Source organism: Corvus kubaryi, unplaced genomic scaffold (assembly GCF_017639235.1).
Source record: "Corvus kubaryi isolate FWS band 111438036 unplaced genomic scaffold, C.kubaryi_AGA036_p1.0 76, whole genome shotgun sequence".
Lineage (NCBI taxonomy): Eukaryota > Metazoa > Chordata > Aves > Passeriformes > Corvidae > Corvus > Corvus kubaryi.
The window spans coordinates 6,967,836-6,994,213 of NW_024582063.1; the positions used below are offsets into that span (position 1 = coordinate 6,967,836).

Genomic DNA, 26,378 nt, shown 5'->3' on the forward strand with positions numbered 1-26,378 from the left:
TTTTCCTTCTCTCTCAAATTCTGGTATTGAAGGGTCAAAGGATTGCTAAGAGCAGTGAATTCAAGGAAAAAGGTGACAAAACATAATTCTTTTTCTAGTTAACTACAAAGACAGAGAAGGTGACTTAGCAGGCTTTTGTTATGATAGGATAAAACAGAGTTTAACAGTCCATTGTGTTAAAAAAAAAAAACAAAAAGAAGGAAATATTTTGGCAATACCCTTAGATCTATTGGCTCAGATGCCTTAATCCTTTGCGATAGATTATGACTGTATTTGAGATTTTATGGAAAAGAACTGGCCTGTCTGACACTATTACAGATGCTATGGCTTAGGAAATCAAACTTCTTCAAAGATGATTCCAGTTTTTGTATCATGTTCTAACGTGCAACATATGCTCCCTCCGCTTCCAAGTGAGCCGTGGTACTCTTCTGGGAGAGAAAACAAGTCTCATTGGCATGCAACACCATTTTTTCCTCCCATAACCAGTAAGCTCCCAGAACATGAAAACTCAAACAGTATTTTTTCTTTGGCAAGGTGCATGTGGCAAGACAGAATTTGCATTTGTTTTCTTATTTCCCATTAAAGCCATCTGTTGCATCACATATTATTATTATTACATGTTCTTCTACAGATTCATAGATATGGACGGCACATGTCACACAATTAAAAGATAGGGTCTCTGCCCCCAGCAGTTTATAATCTAAGGACACAGAATTTAGAAGTATATACATAAAATGTTTTCTAGCAAGCTGTCAGGTTTGACATTTCATTTTGTCAGGCATGAAAGGTTTCTGAAAGCGATGGAATGAAGAAAACACTCATAACAATATAAGAAAAACCAAAAAACTTACTCATTGTCATGTATGGGATTTCTCCATTCCCCTCTGGCCTTGGCTGGTGGTGAATTGCTTGATTCTGCTACCCGCAGGGTTGGCTCCAAAGGCTTGTAGCGCTGCCGCACCACTTCAGCAGGATTGCGGAAAGGCCCCTGAAAAGTGTAGGATAATGTTAATGTTTTATTTGGGGGTTACAGCCCTTTTCTTTCCCTCTTTTATTCATGGCACATCACTGTGGAAACAGATACAGAATGTTTGGGAAGTGTAGCAAGACTCTTCTTCCAAAATAAATAAAGCAGCTCGTTTTGGTAGAGACTTACAAATAACATAAAGGTTGATAACAAACTCTAAAGTTTCAAAGAGAGTGAGAAATGTGCACTCCAAGTTTACTTAACTACCAGTAAATACGTAGTATTTTAAAAAATATATTGTTAGAACTGATTAGGAAAACTTAATTTTTCCTTAGAAAACAATAGTGGTGAAATAAAAAACCAGCATGAACTATAAATTCTTCTTACATAGAAAATTTAAGTATTTTACTTTGCGTAGAATAAACCTTAAAGAACATGCTCTTTTCAATGTAACTATAAAGCTACCTAGAAGGGAACTTAATGCATGACTTAAGATACAATTCTTCTAACAGAATTCAGACTCATGACTTCAGCAGTATAGGCATACAGTCCATTTTCAGAAAGTCTAATTTCACATGAGCTTTGTTATTGTTAAAAAATACATGTGTCTTTTTTTTTCTCCAGAGTATATTGTTTAATAACCAATTGTATCAGTATCTACCATTTAACAACGTGGATAAATAGCAGCAGGAAGTCCTCTCCTGTGCTGCTGAAGTGACATATCCTATATGTCTCACTTTCAGTATTAACTCTTAAGAACTTACCTGGAATATAATTAGTGCATGTGCCACTCAGGACAGTTTAATGGCAACCCTGGACTTAGAAGTATTACTAATTAATTTTTATTTTCATCAGTGTTGATCTTGCAATGAACTAGTGAAACCTTTTGGAACTCTAAACAGACAAAGAATCCTAATCACAGCCTTTCTTCTTAAAGACATCCTTCTTTAAATAGGTTATCACTAACAAGTCACAGCTGGAGTTACTGCAAGCACTGAGTGAAGACTGTGGGGCTAATAAAAAGAAATGATTCACGCCTCATTTATGTTCACTTATGTTTTACATTAATAGAAACCAATAATAGGAACCAGTTACCATAAAAGTCATGGACCGTAAATAACACAAATGGCAAATAAGTATCATCTAGTACTTTTCACAGCTGGACAGGAGGATTGCTATATTTGAAAGTAGTTAATGGATTTTTATTGGAACTTTACTTTTTAAAGGCACAGCACCAAGGTTTGGAGATCTTTTTAAAGGTCCCAGTAAGCAAATATGCATATTTACACTTCTTGTAGGTATTTTCTTTCTTCTGTTTTCTAAGTCTGAGTAAAAAACTATGTTCAATTAAAAAGAAAACAGAAGTCTTTAAAAACAGAATGAAAAGTGTTACCACCCATGAGAAAATAATCAATATTAGAACAGGTCATTAAAACTAGTCAACAATGCTCTAGTAATACATAACCTGATGATCAAGTCATCAAAACATTTAAAATTTATAATAAAATGAATATGCTGTTACAAGATGTTTGCATTAAGTGGATATATGGAGGAAGGAAGAAAGAAAAGTACACTACCAAATAATACCAAGATATGTTTGCTTTTAAAAGTAGTCTTTCAGAATATCGTATTTTTTCTTCATTGGAAAACATTGACTCATATTCCTCCAGGATAAGAGCCAAATCAGATATCCAAGCAAGGGGTTTTCCCCATCTTTAATTTTTGAGACCTAACTAGGAGTTAGATACATAAAAAATCCTATATGAGTCTATAGTTCAAATAAAATTACAACTACTAATAGAAGGAGAGGGGGAAAGGATGTAACTAAGCAAAGGTCCATCAAAACATGGCTGTGTCATCATTAAGGAAAGCAGGGTATATATATCAGACTACTAAGAAAATTCTGAGCATTCCCTGGAGATTTTTCCATTCCTCTGAGTCATGTATTTGAAGAAATTTACTTAGTAATATGGACCTCAGGAACGTATCTTAAATGAAGACCTCTAAAACACCCATGTGTCTATTTCCATTTTACAAGATCAAGACTTGTGGAAACTGTGGTAGAATGGTGCTTAAAAATTTTTCAAATTGACAATGCTTGCAAGCATTTCGGGCATCCTGCTTCAAAATGGAAATCTTCCTGGGGAGGTCAAGCTAGGAAGGGAAGAGAAGGAATCAACCAACAATTTTTACACTGAAGGAAACTCACACAGCTCTACGCTCTATGTTTGGAATTTGTACTGAGTAGCATAAATCTTCTTGATACCCACTGGTTTGCCAAATAAAGGCTAGCAGATCAGCATTCTTGGTACTTTACCATAACATCAGAAACTCATGATAAAAAATACAATCTGAATGAAATTATGCATTCCTCACTGTCCCTATTCCACAACAGATAATAGCATGCAAAAAATCTAAATGGTAGTGTGCATTCTGTTATTAATACCTTTTAAAGAATAGATGACTAATTTTAGCATTATCCGTGTTTCTATCAAACTGTAATTCTAGTTAACTCAGTAATAAAAATGATAGATCTAACTATGTATAAGCATCATTAAAACCTTTCTTTTAAACACGCTATCTTACACACACCGAGCTTACCTATTAAATGCTAAATATCCACTTCCGTAAGAGAAAACTGAAAGATAGTCAATTTTTTTTCTTTTAAACATATGTAATTGACATCCTCATATAAAATATCCAAACCTATGGGCAATAAAAATTTTAGATACCTGAAAGAAAGTAACAAGTGGCTCACAGTGAGCCAGACAGATATTAGAAAAAGAAGCTTGGTGCCAAAAAGTGTTACCACAAAGAACTAGGACACAAGTATATCTAGTAATTAAATTTGTTATTGTCACACCAGACAACTTTCAGGATGGTGTGTTCTGATGGGTTTTCCTTTCCAGCTGTTTCATCAGCTCAAACCAGTGTCCTTTTTCTTAGACATACAACCCTAAATTGTCAAAGTGTTGTGCAGGGATTTAGCCGTGTGACTCCCATTAACATCAATAAGAGTCGGGCAGCTAAATCCACGCGCTGTGCTTTGAAAATTTACCCCACAGTGTACATCCCAGGGTGCTGAAAGGATTAAAGTATTATATAGTAAATTCCCTCTTTGAGGTGCAGAAAATAAACAGAACTCTTCTGTTTTGTTCTAAAAGGCTATCTGTGCATGACTGCTGTGCATGAGTCTGAACTTAGAAAGGTCTATAAAATATTCCAAATCCAAGCAGAAGCTTGTAAGATACTTTGTATACAGTAAACCAGTTTTGCAAGAGCACCTTAACAATGGAAGAACTGTGAGTTCCTTATTTATTTAAAAGCCCGATTCCTGCACCATGTCCACAAGGCAAAATCTTTCTTATCTCCTGAGAGACAATGCAACCAGTCATATCCTGCTCAAGGACTGTCATAGCCCCCTTGGTCCCAGAAGGTAAAGCTATAATGTCGTGTTTATGTCAACTGCAAACTCCCTGATCACCCAAACTGCTTGTTGGCTCACTCTTTGTCTCAATTCTAATGTGAGTCAATGAGGTCGTTCTATGAGGAAGCTCAAGCAGTCAAGGTAGGGAGAACACAAGGAGGGAAGGACAAATGTGGGGAAATGCCCTGAAGTTGATTCTTACTGTTAGAAGCAGTGGGCTCACCTCTGTTTCTCCAGAGGTGTTCTCACAGGCCTGCACCTTCTTAAAATCATAGAATCAAAAAGGTTGGAAAAGACCTCCAAGATCACTGAGTCCAATCTTTGACCAGACACAACCTTGTCAACTAAACCATAGCACTAAGTACTATGTGTGATCATTTCTTGAACATTTCCAGGGATGGTGACTCCACCAGCTCCCTGGGCAGCCTGTTCCAATACCTGACCACCCTTTCAGTGAAAAAATCCTTCCTGATGTCCAACCTGAACATCCCTGGAATAGTTTGATGTTATGTCCTCCTGTCCTGTCACTGGTTGCCTGAGAAAAGAGACCAACCCCCATGTGACTACAACCTCCTTTCAGAGAGTTGTTGAGTGATACTGATTCGAGTAAAACACCATTAAAGATATACATACATTGCTTATTGCTCAAGTTGCTACATGTCTGCAGATAGGTGATAGCTTCACTCAAAGTTACTAAGAAGGACTCATTTAGAAGCATTGCCTTTCTAAGCAAGACACAGGGAAGGAAATTTAAATATAGAATGAAGTACAAAAAGGAAAAATGTCAGAGGTTCTGAAGAGGTTGTGTCACTCGAAGTGAAACCAGATGGAAAGTGTATGTGTGAGCTAAACAGAAGATTCACTAGATTGGGCAAACTAAAAAATTCTTCAGAATAGAGGGAAAGACAGAATATTCCTATCCCAAAAGTAAAGGTTATCAGGCACAGACTGGCAAAAGCTAAATGTCACTGTCATCAAGTGTGGAACACAAAGGTCTTAAAAGGTTTTCTGCTGTATATATTGGTCACATTCCCAGCAAGTTTTGATAATAACGTGGCAAAAGCTGTTTTGCCATCTTGTGAACCATTCACTGGTGCACTGCCTCACAGATGTCCATTACATTACAAAAAAGAAAAAAATCTACCTGCAACATATGGTGACATCAACTGAAATTAAAATTGAGACCATCGTGGTTGAGAATGGAAGCTGGGCAACTTCGCTATGATGGAGCACAACATGTAGAAATAGCTGCAATTACAGCTGGCACACACCTATTGGACACGGGAGGGAAGGAACTATTCTGAACTGAGAGGATGCCTCAGTCTTCATATGGAAAACAATTGCAAACAGAGGAGAAAGTTATCACAACTACTTAATTTGTCCTACCACCTTTCATTTCTCCTTTTTAAATTGATTTAAGATTGTAAATTAGTATTTCTAGCTATAATGAATCATAATATTGATACTCTGTTATATTTGGTCATACCTTGGAAACATCATAAATTACGCTTTTATCCCAAAAGGACAAAAACAATATATAAAGAACCATATTTCCCTGTTTTTACATAACACATAGATTTCTTTTTCCTTAAGTCAAATCTGTGTTTAAGACTTTATATCTTAAATGCAAGCACTAGTTTTATATTTAAAAAAGAATCCACAAAATGGATTTTCAGACCTGGTGATCCAACTTGAGATATTCTGTGACTATGATAAAAGATGTGAGCAAAAGCTGCCTCAGAGTCACTGGAAATTGTTACCTGAGGTTTCTGTCTGTCAGTAGGTAGCAGAGGCAGTTCTGTGACGAAAGCTGGAGGCTTTTTACAAGTTGGCCAGTCATTGAGCCCATAGGCAAAGGGACTCTTCACTTGCTGTTTTCTGTGGGTCAGTGGCTTTGACTTCCGTAGCAGCAGTTCCATTGGATCTGGGGATTTTCTGAATGGTGAATTGTAGATGCCTGGAATCTGAGCAGAAGATGGGATTATCTTTGACTTCAACTCATTTAAATTTCTACATACACTAGGAACAAAGTCAGACAGTAGCACCTGCAGCACTTTTAAAAGTAAAACAGTCATTAGTTAAGGAGAAACAAAGAGAATTTATGGAATACCAAAACCCAGTAATTGCTTTTTTCCCAACAGAATAGCCACAATAAGTTCCTGAATAACTATTACAATGTGTTTGGTCTTAATGGCATAAAACATGTGAAAAACAAAAATTTAGCACAATGATTTCTAAATTGTGACAAAAATGGAAAGGTTCATTTGTCACTGAATTTGATATTTCTTTTTTTTTACATTACTAATTGTATCACTAGTGTAATACAATATAACAATTACTAATATAAAACACACATTTCAAATTCTGTTCCAGTAATCTACATCATTAACGATCTGTGAGTATCTGGACAGTCACAATTATGTGACAGACTGTTCCCCAATCATACCTATATATGTAGGGATTTTATCAGTTGTATATAAACAATTCCCAAATAGACATATGCGAGTTTACTGAATTAATTATGAACTGTTAAATATGAGAATTCCTATTCCATATTGCACAAAGCCACTAAATTTCCTATAAAACATATAATGTATGATTAAAATACACAAAAATTAATTTAAAGCTACTGAGTTTCTTTAAAGATAATTATATTTTCCACAACGGTATACTAAAACTTTTAAAGTAGACTTGCTCAGTTAAAATATATTGTCCTTTGCTTTTATTATAATTCTAATTACTAATAAATCTTGAATAAAAATAGTAGGAAAATAAATCAGTTTCAAGATGCAGGGAAGTTAAGGAAAAGAGTAAATGTTTAAAATCTTGTATTGCTCCTTTGGAACACTACTGAGGACCCGTGAGAAAACTATGTAGGGCATCAGCCTGCCCACAAAGTATTAAACTCTTGGGGCTGAGAGGATTGAACACTCCCCAATTAGCTCTAATGCATTTTTCATTAACATATCCTACTGGGAAGTTCCAGTTCCTTGTGTCAAAACAATTAAATAAGGCACATATAAAACATACTGTCTAATGGACAAAAGTATTCAGAGATGGCAGCTTATTCAAAACACTGTCAGGGTGTTCAAAATTTTATGGACTACATTCTTCAACTCTCTAAGTGATATGGATCTAATGACAATTTATTTTGTTCCTCTGTTATATGTTCTCCTCTTAGTGCAAACCCTACAAATAATTTCACTAATGGACTAAATGTACAGTGGGAAAGAAGGCACGAATAGAGGTAAATGGTAGAAACGTATGCCAAACAGCCACTGGTTGTTCCTCCAGCTCTTCAGGATGCCAAATTAGAATGGCAGGGATCCATGCTTCAAACAGCAGGCAAGCAGAATCACTAGAGTGAATGTGGAATTCCAGGTCCATCTCTATGATCTGCAAAGTCCAGCTGCAACTTAATCTTTGGTTCTGCAAGCCTGGCTCTTACTCACATAAACATCTCATAAAGTTACAGATTCTCCTCGTGCTGTTATTATTTTTGTAGTACTTTATGCATTGTTATATTGCAATTTCCTTATCAACCCAGTAGAGTTTTGCTTGTGAACACTTGGTGACCTGTAAGTGCTGCATAAAGACAAGTTCCACATCTTGCCTTGGAATTTATTGCACTCTCCCACAATTATTGAATGCATTCACACCATATACTTGTTACACAAGTTCTCTCAAATATAAAATGCCACAATCAATACAAATGGAATACAAATGGAATACATTAGATTCATGCAAATTAGATCCCTTGCTGGAGATACGCAAAATCTCTATGCCACTGTCCTAATATCTCTTCACTCATTAGTCCTATCACAGCCTTTGGATCTGCCTACATTCTGACCAATTAATTTTTTGCTTTCACTATGTTGATGACAGTAAATATCCAAGTAATAGCCTGTAACTACCTTTGTCACATATTTCACTGAACTGCTCATTGGATTGTTGCTTCATTTTTCCACCCCTTCCTGCCCCATCCGTACTCAGCTGTGGAGATTGTGTTCTAGCCATGCCACAAGCGTGCAGAAGTTCCCAACTGGGTGAGAGATACTGCTCTCATGGTAGGTCTGTGAAACACATATTTTATAGAAAGTAATAATGGCACTGAAAATGTAAATGTTTTCCAGAAGAAAAGCATCTCCATGCGCATCACTGAGAATCAGGGTGAGCCAGAAGAAAACACCAAGGCATAATAACAACTTTCTAAAGCTGGCAGACATGGATTTGTTGATCAGTAGCAAATTCTGATCAGGGCTGTATCTGCCCAAAATTTACATCCCTTTTTAAGCCTTTTCTTAAAAAATTTTTAAAAAAAAATGCTGAAGAGCAAATTGAGAAGGAAATATTTTCATTTTTTTTAATAAAAAAAAATATTAGATTATTTCAATCTACATAGCACAGGTTTGGGGTTTGGGTTTTCTTTCTCCAAAGTGGAAAAATATAATATCTGAGATAATTTAAATGCTTTTTCTCTGAAGAATTAAATGCAAGAATAACTTTAAATTGATGTGCTACCTGGGCACTTCTTTTAGTCACACTGAGAGATAGTGTAAGCGTCTCCATGAGTAAAATGGCTTTCTGAAACTGCATTTTGCAATCTCTATTAAAATACTGTACATATTCTACTTTGTGCTTCTTTGATTAAATGTTTGGCAGTAACAAAAAAACTATAGTTCATAAAAGGTTCAAACACTGTGAAATGCTATGGAATATCTCCAGGTGCACTTAAAGAATTGGCTTTTAGCACTTTTAATGAAACCAAAATTAGCTATAATAGATGTGGAAATCCATTGATTCAGTGTCTTTTGATTTATTATTGCTGAAAAGGTGTCTTAACAAAGAGTCATCTTTTGTTGCTCTTTTTTTACATACTGTCAGGTTAAATGCATACAGATACTATACCAACTATGAAAATGGATTTGGAGTTTAGGGAGGCCAGCTGGACACTTTAGAAGTTTTTGCTTCTAAAAAATGATGAAACTCCTTGTAAGATCTGGGTCAAAACTGATTATATTTAAATAATGATTTTTCAAGCAATCCTTGCTAATTACTTTACATTTTAATTATATATGTTCAAGTATTCAACAAGACACATGGCAGAGCAATCAACAGAGTTAGTATCTAGACAGATAAAATTAATACTAATTTACTCTAAATTCCCCAAGGTTTGTGGTAAGGTTAGGCCTAGATTTAAAATTGGTAAAGTTTGGTAGGAGAGACAAGGGGATGAGTTTGATTCTACTTTCCAGTTCAGATCAATCTCTGGAAAAATTGCTTCCCTTCTTTTTTTAAAATAGCTCTACAAATTTTGGTCTTGTTTTTGGAATTTCTTGCACTGTGCAGTGTGATGATGAATGCCCTATTCACTCTCTCCTCTGCAGGGAGCTGGCAATCTACAGAAATCTAAGAATTTGGGGGATCAAAGCCTTTGGTACTTAATATATTTGCATATCTTCTTGAGACAAGTACAATGTATTAAAAGCATTACTACATTTTTTCCCTACTTTAATACAATATTCTCTCAACTACAAAATCATTGTACTTAATACTGCTTTTTCAATGGTAGAAAAGTATCTGTCTTGGATATTACTCCATATTATGATTTCAATATTTTCCCCACTTTTACTCCATAAGAAAATATGTAACACTACAAAATATCATCGTCGATTATAAAAAGTACCTCTGCTCTGCAGGGAGAATGACACATTTTTTGTACCTGTGCTCTTCAACACTAAGAAGGGACTCTGTCAAAGCCAGCTTTCAGGACTTCATTTCCAGGAACAATTTTCTAAAGTGACAAACACTATGGGGAAATCTGTGCTAACTGTTAAAAAACTTACAACTGGGTTATTTGCAGTACTGTCATGCTAACTTCCACCTTAATAAGACCAAGGAAATCTCAGGAGGGGACTCTGCTAATAGCTTCTTACTGACCTCCTTACATCAGGCCCTTCTGGTGAACGGTGGCCCAGTAGTGAATATGGCAAATGAGGTGTGAAAGCAGAGATACATTTTTTTTAAGACTATGGTTCTGACTCGTCAGGAAAAAAAAAAAAAAAAAAAATTGGAAAAAAAAAGAGAGAGAGAGAAATGAGTTATACAATAGATATATTTTCCCCTAGAATTCTCTGCCTCAGACTTTCCATCATGGAAACCCAAGCATGACTTGGAATATTAATTGTGTCAGGTCAAGCATACTGGCAAATGTACCATTTGTTACCCAGTCATCCTTAGCATTACATTAATATTTTGAATCATTTTGCATTTCTAACACTCTATCATCTAGTTTCCTCCCAATCATTTTCTTATCTTTATAATTAATGGTCACATATAGAGAAAGAAAAAATCATAGGGAAACAAACATTAATTTAATGAACGTTAGCAAAGAAAAGATTTGGGGTTTTTATAGTCTGAATTGCTTCCACAGCTTCCACTAATGCTGTATTTACTCAGTGCTAAAGAATATCCATTTTTGTCTTTTCCTGTTTATCATTTCAATACAGAGAGAAAGAGTTAACTTCTTTCCTGTCTTAATTAATTTTTTTCAGAATAAAAGAAAAAAAATTACTAAGGAGTTGCCTTGAAACCTAAACTATGAAGTAAGGCAGCAGCAAAAGAAATAGAAAGAAGGAAAGAAGAAAAGAAAGAAAAAAGTGCAGGTAGAAAGGGAAAGACAAGGCTGTGTTGATTAAGCCAGACAGTTCCTCAGAAAAGATAGGTGACCCCAAGTGGTATCATAAATCCTGAGAAGTTTAGATTCTGCAATTTTTATTTATAAATTAATTATTTCTTAGTCTTCTTTCCTACATCTTGGCTGAGCTTTTTAAGTTTATGTAAAAAATTGCGAACCAAATATGTTCTAAGATACAGCATAGCTACTGTGCCACAAATAATTACACATATGTAAAATTAAAAACTGACAAAGTTGAGCTGGAGATAAATTGTAAGCCTCAAGTCAATAGAAAGTGTATTCTAATATATTTACATATTTTTACTGTAATTTAACTAAGCAAAAATAAAGGTATGCTGTATTTTAATTAATTTTTCATATCCACTCTGAAATAATCAACATATATCATGAATATAAATGTTTCATTTAACACTAATTTCATCTTGAAAAAAACAGTTTTGAGGGAGGAAGCTTGTGCAAGTGGTTATCACAATAAGAACCTAAATAAAGTGCTACTTTCTCACTTTGGTCTTTTAATGAGGAGTTAAATGAGCAAGAAAATACTTCAACAAAATAGGGACTTAACTTGAAAATCCTTTCTTGCTCCATTGTAATTTGTAAGAAAACCTAAGCAAGCTGAGATGAGAGGTAAGAGATCTTTAAAAGCCATAAAAGTAAAAGCATGAAGGAGAGCTGTGAATGAAATATTTGCTAGAGATGGGATTGCTGAATCAACACTGACCAGTGCACTTCATCATAATTATCAGGACATACTACTGCCAGGGGATTTATAAAAATCCCACTCAGCAAATAATTGCCCTGCTGTTAGGAGATAGTCGGAGTGTTAACACACTGTCACAGTCCAGCGTTTAGTAAGATATTCAACATTCAATTACTCTTGCTGAGAACTAAAAGGAAACATGATCATTTCTCAGCTACTGCAGTTATGCTTCCACGTGAATTCCAGTGAACAATCCTGTTAATCCCCAGATATAGTTTTTCTAGGAGGGAAAAGAAATACCCTAAAACATTAATGATTCACAAGGAAATAAGTGTTTATATAATGTTTCAAACATGCCTGTAAAAGAAAAGGAATTGTAAACTTCTAAATAACTAGCTTTTTACAGACTGTCAGAATATTTCATATTTAGTGAGAATAAAAGGACAATATTTAATATGAGATTTATTGTAGAAAGAACATCTTTAAAAAATCTGTAAATACTGTTCTAGCACCAAGTATAATAAAACTATGTCCATGAACTCAAATGCAAAACATCAAAATATTTAAGCTACAATACAATGCATTCTACTAGCAACGATCTGCAATTTTTTAACTAATGTGAACAGATTTCTGTATTAACAATTAAGAAATACATTGTCAAGTTTATGCAGATGTTGGAAAAATACCATAGTATGGTTTAACATTCTGGTTTGAGATAAAACTTCTTTACCATGCCTGACAATAGGAAAAATGTCACCCAGCTTTATAAATGTAGGTTCAGTCCTCACTGAGCTAATGCTGCTCTTCAGGCCTGATCCTCTAATCCCTAAAAAATATACTCTCAGGAATTTCATCTAAATAGGAACTGGAGGACCTAGCCTGTTATTGCACGTAAGGTATTTTACCTTTCTTTGAGATACTGCTTTTATGGAGAGACTGAAGAATTCATAAATGAGTGATGAGTAGCGTATTTTCTTTCAAGCAGGATTAATTACCTGTCTTCTGCTTAATATATATTCTGTTTAAACAGAGTAATAGAAGCATTAATTATTGTTATTCTGCCTTCAGACTGTAAAGCTTGGTTCAGTCCTTTTCATCTGTGAAATGTTTGCTTGATATCAAAATAATAATGCAATCACAGTTTAAATGCACTTGTATAAGTAAACCAGGCAGCAATTTTATGGACTATACAATGAGGTGTTAAGGAAATATTCAAGTCTGGTATCCTGGCCACAGACCATAAAACCAACCTCTAAACCTGCAAGGCACTAAGCAGGAAACAACACTGTAATTGAGTCTCCAAACAGGTACCAACTGCTTGGGCATTTAGGCGCCAAGATAAAAGAGAAATATAATCATAGTTTACTGCATGAATCATTGTGGCACAATATCCAAAACACAGCAACCCAGCAGATGCAGAGGCATCCCAAAAATGCATCCACCTTTCATTGATTGTCTCTCTGACTGAGGCTTACTCTGTCAAATCTAATTCTAACGCAGGCTCTTGATGACTTGACTATTTCAGGAATAATAACTTGAATGACTGAGTGATGGCATGGGAAACAATACTATTATCATGAAGACACAACATAGGGACAGTACATTCAAAGTTCTCTTACTGTCTTCTCATTTGGCTTCTGATTTCAAAACAAGCAGAAAAATACAACATAATTGCTGAATAGCTTTATTTTAAAAATAGGAGTGGGAAATTCTGTTACTGTTATTTTCTCTGTAAGAAGCGCTAGGCTGAATGTGAGATAATATACAAATTATAAGAATCTCTGAAAAGAAACCTGTTTCTAAACCACCTTGGGTAAGTGGGAATTAGAGAACTTAGTCTGAAAAATAATCTCTGAAGGTGAATTTATTCTTCTGTGTCTCAATAATTACCCGTAAACACAAACCCAGTATTTTCTTCCTTTACAGAGCTATTTTGAGGCTAAAAATATGTATGCTTGTGAGAAGTTTTCATAGCATTAAAACACATACCTACATATGTGATATTACTTATGTCTTTAAAATTAAAATTCCATCTGCTGCCATCGTCATAATGGAAAAGATTAGCTTTTTACAAAAAATCTACTTGAGATTCACTCCTTTTCTAACTGGATTGAGAAAAATCCTTATAATTACACCACTTAGAATCTTTGAATTTGTAACACCAGAATTTACCTGCAACAACATATCAGAAGAGAGGAGAAGCTCTTTGTAGCAGGTAGGGATGGAAATCATATGGAGATTTCCTTTGTCAAGGAAATAATTGCTAAATGGAGAATTGTTTCACTCCTCAAAAATGCATAGGTGCAACCAAAAAAAAGTAACATTTCACTGCTTTTCCTTGTGCCTTATGTCTGTTTCATTGTGCTTACATGTGAGTATTCCCTCACAGACATATATTCTGACAGATTTATTAAACAATTTGCTGTAGTAAACATATAGGATTAGGCAATGAGTAAAAACTCAGATTGTGGCAGAATGTTTAACAAAGCAGTCTGCAATGAGGCCAATAAACAATGAGGGGAAGGCTTAATGAACAGTTATAGTATTGTATAAGAGAAAGAATAATAAGGGAACAAAACCATGTTCATCTGATTAGTAAAGGTAGTCAGAAATTAGTAGAAAAGAGTGACATAATCAGAAAAAAACCCCAACAATGAAGACTTTACTAAAAGATTGTTGAAATGGAAAAACTGAAAGCAAAGCAAACAATAGAGGGAGATGTACAGTGTTTGTCATGTCCCTTGCAGGACAGACACAACTCCCAAATTAACAGTATGTGTCAGACACTAAAAAAATGCACTGAATATTCAATAAACAGTGCAAGTTAAAGAACTTCACTACTATGCTATTCTGTTGCCAAAGAGCTGAAAAACAAAAGAATTGGTATGTACATCACTCATCTTGAAGTCTCATTAAAGCAAGGATACCATCAGTGCCACTTCTTAATCAACAGGAAGGTTTGCTGTTGAGACATGTATGGTATTTTATCTTCATGACTTCTCCCACACCATTCCTAACCTCTCTTCTTACCCACTTATCTCTTACTTAGCATGCACTTCTCCTAGTATAACAGGAGAAAAAAATTACCTGAGCAAGACCATAGCTCACACAAACTTGGTTAAACACCAGATGGACTACTATGCATCAACCAAATTTATACCAGTAACTATTGCAAGAATGTCAGTGGAGTTCCACTGTTTCTGAATGTGGCTTTGTGAACTACTTAGCTGATGTTGTGCTGCATTGTGATTTCCTTGCAATATAGATTATTTCTTCAATGTTTTTACCATATAATACCCACAGTCAGCATTCAATATATAACTCAGTCTTACCAGTTTTCTAACCCTGCAGCAATCCAACCCTTTTGCCACCACAATTGACAGTAATACACAAAATGTGGTCATGTTTTTCTAAGATCCCAGCATGCACACTTTTTGATAGATCACACAGCTTGTCCTTTAAACTCTACCATTAATCCTGCCCACAGGAATTGAGCACGAAGTTTGTTGTCTAGAAAAAATCACCACAAATAGGGATTATGCAATTCAGATGCTAAAAAAGACAGTTTAAGTGCAGGGACCTTCTAGCTAGTGGATTTTTAAATGACTAAAGCTGAAATGCTCAATGCTATAATTCATGGTAGATACAGAAATGTCACTATGCTACAATATCAAGCTTTGTGTGACATGGCTAGTAACAAGCTATTTAGAAGAACCTCTGAGAAATATTGCCATGTCTACATGGACATACCTTTAAAAACTAAGCTTGCATAGGATCAACCAGAAAACAGCACTCAAACTTTATATTTTATTGTGTGTTAAGCTCTTTCTAATAAGAGATGAATTTTTTTGTGCAAACTTTCATTTCTTTGAACAGTTAACCAGTTATCAAACAAACTGAAATGATTTTGTAACAGGCAGCCTTTAGGAAAAATAGAGTTTAAAATGCTGTCATAGATAAAACTTAAAAGTTCATTCACTGACTATCTTTAAGGAATAGGAAGTGAATGTCTTGTTTTCTGGGACAAAAGGAGAAATTATTGATTTCTGTTGGAAACACTTTTACTTACCACCTGAGCTAGGCTGAGACTTTAGAGAAGAGTGAATGGGAGGGGAGTTCTATTCACTGACACTGGGAAGAAATACATCTGAAATGGTGCACAGCCATGGATTTTGCATACGAGATATAGGTTATGGTGTCAGCAGATAGCATTTCTTCCATCCTCTAACCACAGTTACCCTTTTCCAGGCATGAAGACCACCATGCTCACCATCTTAGTTTTGGCTTTGACTGTACTTGTCCTCCCTAGGGAGATAACCACTATTTCTTAGAGAACAAAAATGTCTGATTGAAAAGAATATGGAAGATCTATGGAAGTTATAAATTTTGGCACTAAATTATTTTGGCGATATGTGCACCAGATAAATTTTGGAGATGTATTTTGTCTTCCAGCTCTTGTCCTCTTTTTTACATCACCATGATACTGTGTTGAGTATCAGAATTACAGTTCTGAGTGTCCCCAAGATTAGTTATCCCAAAGGGCAAGAGACGGACTCAGATTTTAAGAGAACTAGAGATTTTTGATTGTGTGTGCCAATCACTTAAATGTAATTTTTGGAATTTAGAGCTGGCATTCAGGTACAATGTCTTTCAGCATCAGAAACAGCTCAGTTGCTGGCTTCTTTCAGTTTACCTTACTTTGTCCTTCTTTCTGACAGAAACATTGAGCAACATGAACCGAAATCCTTTCCAAGCGAACTGAGATTGTGTGTGCAATACCCCATGAGGCACAAGATTTGAATGATTTTCCTAGAGTGAATACCTGTGAATAGACTGATATATCTGGCTTCCAATGGGAAGTGAATACACTAAGAAATCTTGCTGATCAAACATAGCTGTCACAAGTGTGGTCAGAAGCATATGTAAATTGTGAACCCTTTGGAAATATTATTTTATAAAAACAGAACACTGCAGCATGAAGTGCTTCACATACAAATGCAAGTCTGTCTGACAAATAAGAAAGCTCACTCTCTCCTCTGTAATTTAAATAGGATATTTTATGGTACAAGCTTTGGAAAGTACTCAGAAACATCTGACTACTTGGCAGAGAAGTGATGAGTGGATATTAAACACCCATGGATAGGTGGGGATGTTCATTGATTGGGGCACCTAGAATAAAAAAAGAATTGACTATTTTAGTTCATCTTCAGGAAGTATTAGTACTTATAATGAATGATAATTTCATCCCCTGAATGTTTTAGAGACAGGATAATAAAATTACAACAGTAAAGAGGGAGGAAATAAAATGTAAAAGGTAAGAGCTAATTCATTCTTCATGCTAGCTCAGTCCTTGGCCTTTCCTGAACAGACACTGCCAATAGTAACAAATTATGTATAATCATTTTGTGATGTGGACTGTTCACTCGGGACTAAGCTCAAATGACCAAACTTGCAGCCTTGTCTCTTAAACTGTGGTTCTGAAGATCAAAGGCTAGGGCTTTATCCACTGAGTCCTTGCCTTTATAAGAATAAAACTGCCAGCTGTCCAGAGACAGAGTGGGTGTCAAACAGTGTCATTTTAGACCAATTGTTTTTCAAGTTCTTACAGGACAGCACATGAGGTTAGAAGCATATTAATCAGTTGTGCCTCCTGAATATTCATTATCCTGCTCCAGGAAGGATTTTGTGGCCTTTTTTCTTTCTCACTTAGAACATTAGACATTTAGACCTGAATAAGTGCAGTAACTTCAATAGAATTAACTCCTGATTTCCAGTAATGTGAAAAGGGGACAAAGGCAGTCAGTGTAACAATTATGAATTGCCATCTCTGTTGACAGGAAAAATTTAATAAAAGAATACCTTAGCACTGAATAGAATTTGAATTTAAAGTATTTTACCTTAGGAACTGACAAATGCTGAATAGATATGGAAAAAAATTATAGAAGTGATATTTTGAGTTCTACAATAACTACAGAAAATCAAAATGAAACTGGCCTTAGAAACAAAAGATTAAAAACTGGGGCATGTTTTTACTTCCTTTATACTCAAAAGCCCTAATGCAGAATCCAGAGAAGTTTGCTAAATGGTTCCCATTAACCTAAAGTGGAATTGCTTACGGAGATACACAGAGACAGTAAAAATGGAAAAACTTGGTTCTTGTTGCTGACATTAGAAGTTTTTGCTGTTACTCACTTGAGAGTAACTCACAGCAAATATTTCCTTCCTTCGCACAGAGCATTATTCTTAAGGTGGGGGGTTTGGCCTTTTTTTTAATGTTTTCTATAGTGCTAACCTATTAAAGGGTTACTTTCTCACATGTTTATGTCTCCCTGGGAAGGATCATCTCAGTCAAGAATAGTTCCATTCAAAATACTTTCTTATTTTATAGCACCAGCTATAATATCCTTACAAGTAATCATTTCCAAAGCATTATTTCAATGGGAACAGATGTGGGCCAATACCAGCCACATACCTACATGCATTAGCCTGGACTCAAGAAAGAGATGGCGACACAGTCAAGCAGGCACTGAAAACTGAACTACTATGATCCAAAACCAGAACTTGTGTCTTGTTACTAAAAGGAATGTCATAGTTTCTAAAACTTCTACAATGAAAAGGGCCTATTATTACACATGGATTTTGTTCTTCCCTTGTAGCTCTAATTTACCAGGAGCTTATGAGCGGTATCTGTGCACAAACTGCCAAAGGACAGCAGGGAAAACTGTCACCCTGCTAAAGAGGGCTGCAAAGTGATGGACTTCAGTGTTGCTTGGAGTGGCGGAGGCAATCCCCTGAACCAGATGAAATCGTGGAGAAGGAATAAGGCACTCCACAGTTGCATATGCTCCTGTGACAGAACACCAGAGACAGCAAAGCTGTGAAATGAACATGAATGAGCAAAACAACACTGCAAGGAGAATGAGTGAACCTGGTCTTCCAAGGAAGCACAGCTTGAGAGCTAGTGTTAGTGCCAGATCTCTTAACCCACTCTCCCTGTCTAGGTTATTCCTTCTCTGGGTATTAAGAGAGGCAGGAATTGAAGGAATACAGAGGCAAAAAATTAAAATCTAAATATTACAAAAATAGAAAGCTGTACAACTAAGAACTACAAGTCCCTCAACTACTGTTTGCTAGAAACTGAGAGAATATTCTTGATAGTAATTATATTGCCCCATTGCTCCATTTTATTCCTCTTCCCTAGGCCATGCTTTTGGCCACTGTCAAAGATAGAATGCTTGGCCAGAGGAGTCTTCAGTATAACTCAATCAGGTCTTCTAATTAGTCAGGGGCTAACAGAAAGAAAATGCTATACAAAAATCCAGAGTAGACATACACACGTAACAGCATGACTAATTTTTCTAAGGTCTCAATAGTTAAAGCTTTCAGATAGAACAGAAGCTCCCAGAGAAGAGAGGACCAGTATTAGCTGATCTACTCTCAGCATGATTTATCACAGAGCAGGAGGTCCAGGTTTAGAAATGAGGCTGTGACTCAGTCCACCAGCCACAGCAATGATAAGCTTAACTGCTGCATGTATAACATCCCCCTATCAACAATGTACAAATACGTTCTGCAATTGTGTGACAAAGCTCTCAAGCTTTTGCAGCTCAAAAGAAATTTGGCTTCCTGGACTAGTTGTACATTTATTTTGTCTGACAAAAAGTAATTGTGTTTATCTGTTTAGAAACAGAGGAAATGGAGAAAAGAGAATTAAAATTCTCTTTTACCTCACCCAGAACTGTTTGCTATACAGTAAAAAACTACAGGGAAAAGATCTGTTGCTCTGCTGATCCTCCAGTCCTTTTCTCAGTGACAGGAGAAACTGTAATAGCAGAAGGCCTTTTCAGCTGCGGCACTTGGAACACTGTTTCCATAGGGCTCTTTTCATGAACTCAGTACTTTACAAGGCATACACAACTTCTGCTCTGTATTTCTGTTACCATTGGCTTCAGCTCCCCATCCCACTGTGGACTTGCAGGTGCTGATGCACCTGCTCCCACTCACAGAATCACCTCAGCATTGCTGCTTGCTCTGTCAGCAGATACTGAAAACAATACAGGTCTGCATTCTAGCTTGATACTGGATCTCCAGATTTAGACTGTCGTACTGACTCTAATCACTGTTGTAAGACAAAGACCAACTGTAAAATTTCTTGAAAGGTTGGAAATACCAAGGACCAGAATCATGCAACCACATATTTCAACACAAGTGGGCTCTTCAACCCCATTTTTACAAAGTGCTATGAATATATTCAGTGCTTCTCTCCATAGTTGACTTTAAAGGTCATTTGTCAACACTTGGCAGGGGATGGCCCTTACTACAAATGTTGGCCTTGAAAATATGACAAAGAGCAGAAGTAAGAACCTACACAATTATAGTGAAGGTTGTTAATACAAAAACAGGAACTACAGGGATATAGAATAATAATCTGCATAGGTAAACGTGTTTATAATGGAAAACCACATTTAACAAGTAGTTAATTTATTAATGACAATTTGAAAAAAGGGATCATTACCACTGTAGTGGAAATAGCATACTGTGATTTTGGACTAATAAGAAAAACTTAATTATTGCAAGTTTCATGTCTCAATAAGAAATCACAATTCAGTTCATCATAAAACAGGTAAAAACGATGAAAACAAATTGTGTTACCAATAGGAAATGATAAGAAATATTCTTAACAAACACTTCTTAAATATATCTTTTTCATTATGTTCATCATAAAGTCAAAATTTATCAGACTGATAAGGTAAAAACACATAAGAAAAGAATTGTGTTATATAAAAATTTTAAAACCTGAAGTACAGAGAATCTTATTTTTAAGATTGAATTTGTTTTGGAAGTCCCAAAGTTGCCATCTTATAGATTTATTTCTTGCTGTATTTCACATTGGACTCTCTTGCAGTAAGCAACCAGAAAGTGGTTTTTCTTTATAAAGGTAATAGTTATGAAAGAAATAAATGCTTGAATAGCAAGTTATTTCATGAAAAGGACAAAACATTGACTTAATCATAGGCCATGCTATTATGTCCATACCAGACACCCCCGTATATTTCTGACACTCACATTCTTCAGCTTTACTTCTTGAAAGTAAAACAATGTTAGCAATCAGGAATGGGAACACCTTGTATATAGATAAAGACATAGACATAGATAAAGATACAGATAAAGATACAGATATAGAGATATAGATATATAAACACACTTCTGAGATGTTGTGGGCTTCAGCTTGTAGGGAGAGAAGAATGAAACTTGACATGCCTTTCTTTACAAAAATTGAGGAGCAACAACTCCTGAATTCCTTTCTGTCAATAAGTAAACACCCTTTTCTCACCCTTTTTGCCTGTATTAAAGCAAAAATATTCCAAACTGCAGGATATATTTGAAACCATTATTGCAAATACAGATTTTGCAATGCTGTCCATATAACCTGCCTGAACACCTGAAACCTTGATGCATGGGGTGGCTCAGCTCCATCATTGCACCTCGTTATGTATGGCAGGAAGGGGAGCAGAACTAAACTTTAGCAGGTCATCTCTGTAACTTACTGGGCTTTAGGTAATGCATAACTACAGTGAGTGCAGCTCATCAATGTCCTCTTTTCATTTGCTATGTGCCTTGCTTACAAATGATACGTTTTCCTTAACTCACTCAAAAGTGTTGACTTTTGCTGCCTGTTTCTACTGAGACATGAATGGTCCCTGCTCTGTAATCCAATTAACCATCCTTTGAAAACAGTAAGATGTAGCTGTAGTCAGATCAGAAGACCAGACATTTAGAGAGTAAAATGTCAGACTCAGAGCATCAAACCAGTAAATTCTGCACGGAAATAATTTGCCCTGTATCTTAGCAAGATATCATATTCTACAACTATGTGCAGTTGTGGAATATGGACTTTGACTGCAGTAAGTAGTTAACTTCAAATATATCTTTGCTGGTTTTCAGATTGTCTGTAGGTTTTGCATTGATTTACACTTATTTATGTTTTGAAATACTACCTGCAAAAGAAGATGGCTCTTGGAGCTCAGTTCTGTGATAAATAAAAAATTCTGTGGGCTCTAAGTCTCAGTATTCACAAACCATCTCAGCAAGCGAAACCAAGCATTTTTTTGTTCTGCTAGATAAAAGCACTGCTAGCTAATTCTAATTCTGTAAAATTAGTAACCCAAATTCATCAGAATGTAACAGTTACTGCTGCCCTCTACCAGCAGTCCTCCAGGTGGATGGCTGAAATGAGGAACGACTTGCCATTCCTTAAAATGCATTACAGCTTGCTAAGCCTGTACCATTAGAGGTGAACTGAGCTTACTAAAATCTTATTAGACCACAAGTCATTCAGTGTCTCTAACCTGACAATTTTTGTACTCCAGGTAAGCATATTAATGTTTATGAATTTGTTTACACAAATTGTACTGTTCAAAACAGGAATTCCCAATTTTCTACAGTTTAAAATAATATAAGATACTGTGCAGATTATTCTTAATATCCTAGATCTACATGTGGAAAAATAAATTAGAGTGAGCTGATTTCAGTCATTAACTAGCTTCCTTGTCTAATAGCCACTGGGAACATTTTTATGCTATTTTTTACTTATATTATACTATGCTTTAAAAAAAAAAAAAACTTGATTTACACATTGAGTTTTCATAACTGATATCCAGTTAATCAAACCACATTTCTATCTACAGGATAGATCACAAATGATTCCCAAACAAAAGGGAAGATTAAATATTTTGTCACTAAGTGTCATGGTATTTTTCCTGCGTTCTTTAGGATTAGCAGTTCTTACGCACAGATTATAATTAACAACTTACAAAAAGCAAGCATTTAGTTCACACTAACATTTCATATTAATTCCATATCCATATGAAGAACAACCAGTTAACAAATACTTTTGGAGACAAAATCATTTTCTGCTTTTATGAAAGTTCACAAAAGAGGACTAATGAAAAGGCAAACCCACAAGCTTTACCAATCATATCAATTTTACATAAGTATATCTACTGGCATATTTACCTGCCTGTTTAAAGCAGCTTGCATAAGAAAGCTTGGAATAATATACCAGTTATATAGATACAATAGAAATTAATAATAAATATTTAAAATTTATGAGGCATTTTTCAGTGAAAACAATCATGCTAAATAAGCTGATTCAGGAAGGTCTAAGACAAGCTTTATCTGAAAACCCACGTTTATAATCTATCCTAAAAACAAGCAGAACACTGCACCAACCCAAGCATTAGCTCAATTAAAAAAGGGGAAAAAAAATGAAATCTCTTCTCAGCTTAATAACTTGTTAGTTCTTGACAAGTGCAACAACACAACAATAAGCCAGTCAAAATGAGTTTTTAAAGCGAGGTTATGCCCTTCATGTTGTGTTATCACAGTGGCAGATCAAACTGCTGACTTGGACTCTTTCTGCCAGCAGTGCTGATGCCGCCTCTATGAGCTACTGTCACAGAATAGTCATGGTACCTGCTCTTGCCTATAGAAAAGCACTAAATTGAACTCGAAGTAGTGTCTTTGTGATATCTTTTCAACAAGTCATGTCCCATTCAGCCTGCTAGTTTATCTCTGTCAGGCTGGGGGCCCAAGTGGTTTGCATGAGCTGTCAGGGATAGGTCTACCAACCTGCTCGGTGCTAAGGAGGTAATGCATCTTTCGGGCTTGGTATTTCTTTTCCTTTTCTTTCTTTTCTAGGTCTTTCATTTTGTCTTCATTTTCCTTCATTTCTGCATACTCTTGAAGTTCACTCCTGTAACAAAATACGTCTGCTAACTATATTATAACAGTAAACGACGTGCTACTGTTCTATTTTACTTTAACCCTCTCATAGCTTCACAGTGTTCTGTTCCTATATATTAGCAGTGTACTGACACCACTGGAATGTAAAATTACTATTCTTTCAGTTCCACAGCAGTAGGATACTACATGGATATAGCTATGAAGAAACAGGATTAAAGTGATCAAAAGTAGGAACAGTATATATATAACAGGTTCACAGTGCTTACAGCTTGATAAAATAATATCCATATATGTCCTTTTATTTGCCTTTAAGTGTCTTTTTACTTTGAATTTTTCTAAGTGGAAGCTATTATAATACAGTGATTTTCCTTAAAATGGTTTCAAAACATAAGTTTTTCACTTATGTTTCAGCTAGTGTCTTGCACCACCTCCTGATCCGCAGCCAGGGGTGATTTTATGGAATGAGAGAGGAGAGTAGACATGGGATAAGAGATGACATTCACTCCTGGATCCTTGAGCCTTTTGTAAGGTTGAGAAAGTAGGCACAGAGGAAACTGGATGGGAACCTTTCATGCATACACTGTCCTTAAGAGGAGTTTCCGTGGCATTGGGCTTCTTGCACATCTCATTCCTGCTCTGGTTTGATGGGAGCTGTACAGGCCACCACAAGAACCAGGAATGAAACTGCTTCATGAAGCATTTCATGACAGAGGTGTGAACACAAAGAGACATCTAAATGTGTGACTCTGCAGAAAACCCTTTCATCATAAAAGAAATATGGAACTATACCTAATACCAGGTTTTAAAGAATGGAGAAAACTCATGATTTCAACTGAATGTTTACAGAAAAACTTGAACAGAAAATGGGCATAGATTTACTCCTCAATGGCTTTTTTTTTTCAGAGCCAGGCTTGCCATAAATTATGCAAACTGTAGAGTGAATTAATGCTCTATAAGAAACAAAATTCCATGCTATTGTGCACAGTGCACGTGTATAGAATTTTTTGACCCAGTTAAAAAAGGTTAGTTTGATTAACATCTGTTATTTTTGTTATTAGAAAATGGCTAGTTCAAATTAACCTGTGTGCCAAAGACACCAAGCATATTCAGTCAAGCATTTAGATTGCTAAAAAGATAATTGAGTAAATTCTAGTATTTTTTTCTTTAGTATGTGCTTATATGATAAAATAAAAAGAAAAAAATACTATTCACATAACTAGATAATTCAAATATTCCTGCAAAACAGATTATTTAGAGAGGTCCACATTAATAGTCTCAGTTGTTTCAATGAGTGCCAAATAAGACACTGTGAGGACATGGGTCAAATGGTGTCAAAATATGCACATGGATAAGTTTGCTGATATGAATAATCCCATGGAAAAGTCATATTGCTCCTGAAAGTGTTTTTGAGATTGGAACTCAGACTTACTCTTAGTATTTTAATTATCATTAAATTAGTTCATCAAAATATGTGAAAGAGCAATAATTGCTTTACAAATACGAACACTATGACATCAGATTCTTAAATACAAGTTGCAATGTAGAACTTTTATTTGTTTCATGCTATCTTTCAAGATTTTATCAATTAAAATAAGTAAAGTATTAAGTAATTAAGCATTTTATTTTAACTATAAAAGTGAAATAGAATGAAAAGGAAATACAGATCAGAAAAGATGCATAGGTATTTTTGAATCTCTGCAAATATTTTTTGTTGCAGTTTACTGTTAAAGGCTGCTAATACAATATTTCATACAAGGTTACTTATGAAGCACACTGACGTTTAAAAATCACCATGCTATGCTTTTGCAGCAGTGTAATTTTTTTCCAACATAAGATTAAATTGCAAAATAAATGAATTACTTAGAGTGGCATGGCCCCCATTTTGCCACCCTTCTCTTGAAAATTGCTTATTAATATGAAAAAAGAAGTTGGAAAATAGCCTGTTTTACTTTATGCATAGCATTCCGGGGCCTCAAAGCCGGCAGAGCCGGAGTAGCTGCACATTTTAGATTGTGTTGGCAAGCAGGGACGATGACCTTTCTGACCTGCATCTCAAGGCTATTATTAATCGCTAAGTAACCTGGTAAAGCCAAACAAATTTGTTTCCATTGAAAGGATCTCTATCTGTGTCTGAGAATTTGTGCTGTACCAAACAAACCTCATTAACTGTGTCCATTTTTGACAAAGAACTAGGAGTTGGAGAGATTGGCGACCTTTCTTTGTCCTCAAGGTACAGATTTCAGAGTCACTATATGTAGGTACATAAGCATTTCTTACTAGGAAACTCTTTGTTCTATATCCATCAATCACATACAAATGAATAAATAGACAATACATATAGTATTAACTTTGTTCTTTTATTTTATGCCACTTTACCTTCAATATCAAAGTGCATGATCCATGGTTTACATGTTTAATACTATTCCTTTTTGATTACAGACCCCTCTATTCAGCTTTAGTACCCCTATCTACAACTGATGAAATAATTCTCAACATATTACTACAGGCTCTTCATGTTCCTATATACTGAGGTACTTCTTCCTAACAGTGAATATGGAGGCTTTTTGATTTAGAGCACAAGTGGTGATTAAAATGCACAAATAATGTCAAAAGTATAGATTTGTTTTCCAGAAATAATGATAATGGGATGCAAAATGTTTCCCATTGTCATCAATGGGAATTTACCAGATTGTTTTTAATGAAGGATTAATAATCATTACTTGCTGAAATTAAATGTAGTCTAAAATACTTGAAGTTCAATTTAACTCGTGATCTTCTTAGACAGTGCTACCATCATGATCATTCCTGATTACCACATACCCTCACAAATACTTGTAAAATA

At 35.4% G+C, this 26,378-nt stretch overlaps 1 protein-coding gene across 2 annotated transcripts in view; it reads right to left on the reverse strand.

The window, feature by feature from the left end:
* SPATA17 (spermatogenesis associated 17) overlaps positions 1-26,378 on the reverse strand; it is an 88,389-nt gene that overhangs the window by 30,154 nt on the left and 31,857 nt on the right. For both annotated transcript variants that reach the window (XR_006020245.1, XM_042051626.1), the window contains exons 6-8: positions 23,423-23,546; positions 6,155-6,358; positions 852-988 (exon numbers count right to left, since the gene is read on the reverse strand). Coding sequence is in view for 1 of the 2 variants with exons in the window: in XM_042051626.1 (XP_041907560.1) it covers positions 852-988; positions 6,155-6,358; positions 23,423-23,546 (465 nt within the window). In the remaining variant the exon portion in view is untranslated. The remainder of the gene's footprint in view (positions 1-851; positions 989-6,154; positions 6,359-23,422; positions 23,547-26,378) is intronic.